The 3,715-nt window shown below is 35.9% G+C and overlaps 1 protein-coding gene across 2 annotated transcripts in view; it reads left to right on the top strand.

The window, feature by feature from the left end:
- The window catches only part of LOC106939329 (transmembrane channel-like protein 3), an 86,303-nt gene that overhangs the window by 64,317 nt on the left and 18,271 nt on the right, over window positions 1-3,715 (top strand). For both annotated transcript variants that reach the window (XR_001422815.1, XM_015021698.1), the window contains exons 5-7: window positions 188-298; window positions 1,401-1,526; window positions 1,768-1,846. Coding sequence is in view for 1 of the 2 variants with exons in the window: in XM_015021698.1 (XP_014877184.1) it covers window positions 188-298; window positions 1,401-1,526; window positions 1,768-1,846 (316 nt within the window). In the remaining variant the exon portion in view is untranslated. The remainder of the gene's footprint in view (window positions 1-187; window positions 299-1,400; window positions 1,527-1,767; window positions 1,847-3,715) is intronic.

Genomic DNA, 3,715 nt, shown 5'->3' with positions numbered 1-3,715 from the left:
ATAGACTCAAAAAATTGTAACAGCAGCTGAACCAGGGGCCCAATTTCATCTTTTGTCAGGGGGCCCACGATTCCTGGCGGCGTCCTATTGAAAATAACTAACCAACCCTCTTCAACATGTTTGCTTATAAAAATTTTATGAAATTTTTCTCAGTTTGCTCTTTGCTAACTTTATTTTGCTTTTTCAGATCAAATAATTTCTACTTGGCTATGCTACTTTTCATGCTGTTCCTGTGTATGCTCCCCACCATCTTTGCCATTGTGCGATATAGACCATCGGAACACTGTGGACCATTCAGGTAAAATCAGAAGGCACATGTTTGCCAGATCATTAGCATCTGTTTGTACAAGCTGTACAAACAGATATTTGCTGTTGAAGGATATTATTGTCTAGGTCTAATGTTTTGTTTATTTTTTCCATTAAAAAACTCTTCATTTTGAGAATACCACACAGCATTGTTGTTATCAACAGCTGTGAACGGTCGTGGAAGATGGCCACTCATACTGAGCCATGTCCTGCTGGAGGTTTCTTCCTGTTAAAGTTGCAGTATATAAGTTTTAATAAAAAAAAAAAAAACAGTTTTTTTTTTACACATTTCTTAAACCTGTCACCATGTTGACACCAGTAAGGTATGAGAACAGTAATCTGTGAAAAATATCAAGCTCCTCCATCCTCTGCCTGAGCTACTATTAACCCTAACCCCTACCTTCAGAAATGCATTAATTCTGGTAAAAACAACCAATCAGAAGCTAGAGGAAGGTCTTAGCACTGCCACAGTCCTGTGTATATGCTGCTCAATTTGGTAATTGCATGGATACAACTTACTGTTCCAGAACTGTTGATCCACCGTCATTGGTTGCAATATTAACCAGATGATTCATGGGCTCTACTATTGAGGGGAAGGATGTGTAGCACATACACAAGCATGATTGACAATGTTAAAACTTTCCTATTGGCTCTGATTGGTTGTTTCTGACTGAGCTGTGTATCACTGCGGTCAGTACTGGGATCACTGAGAGAAGGCAGAGGAACTTGATTTTTTCCCCACAAATTATCTGTCTCATACTGTCATGACAAAGTTTTATTAAAGAGGAGCTTTCCCTCTCTATGCTACATGAATGCTCTGTATGAGGGATTGCTGTAAAGTCAGCAACACAACAATAGCAGTTTTCTGTTGTCGCTTCATGATTTTCCAGGAGGAGGAAATGTTGCTAGTCAATGACTAGATTCAATCAGTTTTCTTTGATAGAAACTTATTGTGAATTTGTGCTATGTAATAAATCTGAATTGAATGGAACAGTTGTAAAATATATAATTGACTTAACATCTGTTAGTCTTGCATGTTTTATAATTCCTCTGAAAGAGCTAATTTGGGTAAAAGTGTGAAATGTGTGTTTCAGTGGCCAGGAGAAGATTTATGACATCATCTCAGATACAGTGGCATCAGACTTTCCACTTTGGTTCAGTAAAGTGATGAGTTATGTCACCAGCCCTGTTGTGGTGCTGCCAGCAGTGCTACTGCTATTGTAAGATGCCTCACACACTAACATGACATTAAACAGTCTGCATGTGATAATAAAATCATGTCTCATATATGACACACACACACACACACACACACGCATGCATGTTTTTTCTTACCAGAGGAATCCTTCATTTCTGGGTGTGTGCTTGCGTGTGTTTCTTTATATATAAAAATACATACATCGCTTGCTGCAACATTCTTTTTTCTAAAACACATTTGTATTTTTACCATTTGTGTTTCAGTATGCTGATATATTATCTTCAAGCCATTGCCAGATCCCTAAAATTTACCAACAACCAACTGAGGATTCAGCTCCAGACTGTAAGTTTTAAAATAGTCACCTTGACAGTTTGCAAAAAAATATTTTCTGCCTTGTATCAATTATCATCATAATGCAACTTGACAGTGAAAAACAGAATGTTTGGTAACGCTTTATTTGATGGGGTGTGCATAAGACTGACATGACAATGTCATAAATATGAAGGAGTCTTTATGAATGTCTGACTGCTGTCATGAAGTGTCATTCGGTAAATATTGACACTTTTAATGCAAAGTTGCTTTAAAAGTCCATTGAAAGTGCCAACTTTGCATTAAAGTGTCATTATTTACAAAATCATGTTCGTGTTACCGAATGTTTTTAAAATTCTCGTTAAGAAGATAATTTTGGGTAAGCAATGACCTTTCATTGTACCTTAATTATGCTTGAGTACCAAGCATGTAACAGTGGTTCTATTCTTTATTTTATTTTATTTTTCTGATTGACAAGTTATCCTGAGCTTCTTACTATAGACTTATTTAAAAGCATCGATGAAAAAATGTAGTTGTTTTGGAATATCTGGTCACGCTTAGAATATTCTTCTTTTCTATTTTGATAAATTGTTTATGACAATCATAACGGCAGTTGAAACCAAAGGTTTACATACACTAAATCAGGGCTGTCCATTGTGGGTCCTCGAGGGCCGGCATCCTGCATGTTTTAGTTCTCTCCCTGGTGGTAGAAACAACCTTTCCAGCTTGTCAATGTTCCTCTTAGACCTTCTAACGAGCCATCATTTGATCCAGGTGCGTTAAACCAGGGAGAGAACTAAAACATGCAGGATGTCGGGCCTCCAGGACCCACTTTGGGCCCCCCTGCACTAAATAATGATGACTGGGGAAGAACAGCTGACAAGAGGGATGAGTTTACTATTTGAATCATAATACAAAGCTGAAGTTTGCTTCCGATTGAGCTTCCAATTCACCAGATAGCTAAAGGGCATGTTTATTTTAATTTATATTAATGTGTTAATTTAAAAAAAATGTAAAAGTGGAACTAACTGGCTTTGCAATGGGTATAGCTTCCTTCAACAAGGAAGTAGCCATCGCTGGTGTGCAATAATATCAATAATAATAATAATAATAATAATAAATCATAATAATTTAAATTTTGGTGCTGAAACCGTGGAATACCTTAGTGGAGGATGAAGCCACTACCAAGCAATCCAACGATAAACCTACTAGATATGCAGTTTGCAATTTTCTTGAAAAAAGTGACACAAAAAGTTATTTTTGATAAATGTTTAACAATTCTTCCCATATTTACATTGTTTTCATATGTCAACTAATATGAAACCATATTTATTGTAAATTTTTGAAATATTTTTTTACTATCAACCCTGTATTATGAAATCAATTAACTGTGTAGAATTTTTTGTTTTGCACTGAGAGTATGATATTAGTCTTCCAGCCTATCAAGCTATCTAGCTATAAAATGCTACATCAAGTCTGATGAATCAGTTCAGTAGCAAATCCTGCCAGATACTGTGAAGTAGAGAGCTGTGACTAAAATGCAGCATCAGGTTTCCCACCACTAAAATGAAAAAAGGTGGACTTAACCAAAGATTTAAAGAAGTCATGCAGTGTGTAGAAGACAAAATGCTGCCCATAAACATGGTTGACTCACAGTAGGGTGCCATTTGTAAAGTTACACAGTAAAAAATTAAGAGCAATAATTTGGTTTGTTTAACCTGTCATAAAAAAGCATATTTTCACTGACATTTGCTATGGAGCACCATAGAAGCACCGTAACACCATTTCTGCGTTATAATTAAAAATAATTGCAGAAATGTATGTTTCTTGTTTTTCCTTTTCCTTAAACATGTTTTTGTCAAGAAATTAAAATATTTAGTTTTTCCTTTTCCTTAAACATGT

This window comes from Poecilia latipinna, unplaced genomic scaffold, assembly GCF_001443285.1.
Source record: "Poecilia latipinna isolate Pla-1442-1.1 unplaced genomic scaffold, P_latipinna-1.0 Scaffold2831, whole genome shotgun sequence".
NCBI lineage: Eukaryota > Metazoa > Chordata > Actinopteri > Cyprinodontiformes > Poeciliidae > Poecilia > Poecilia latipinna.
Note: the sequence above shows the minus strand (reverse complement) of the source record. Positions and strands in the feature narration are given on the sequence as shown.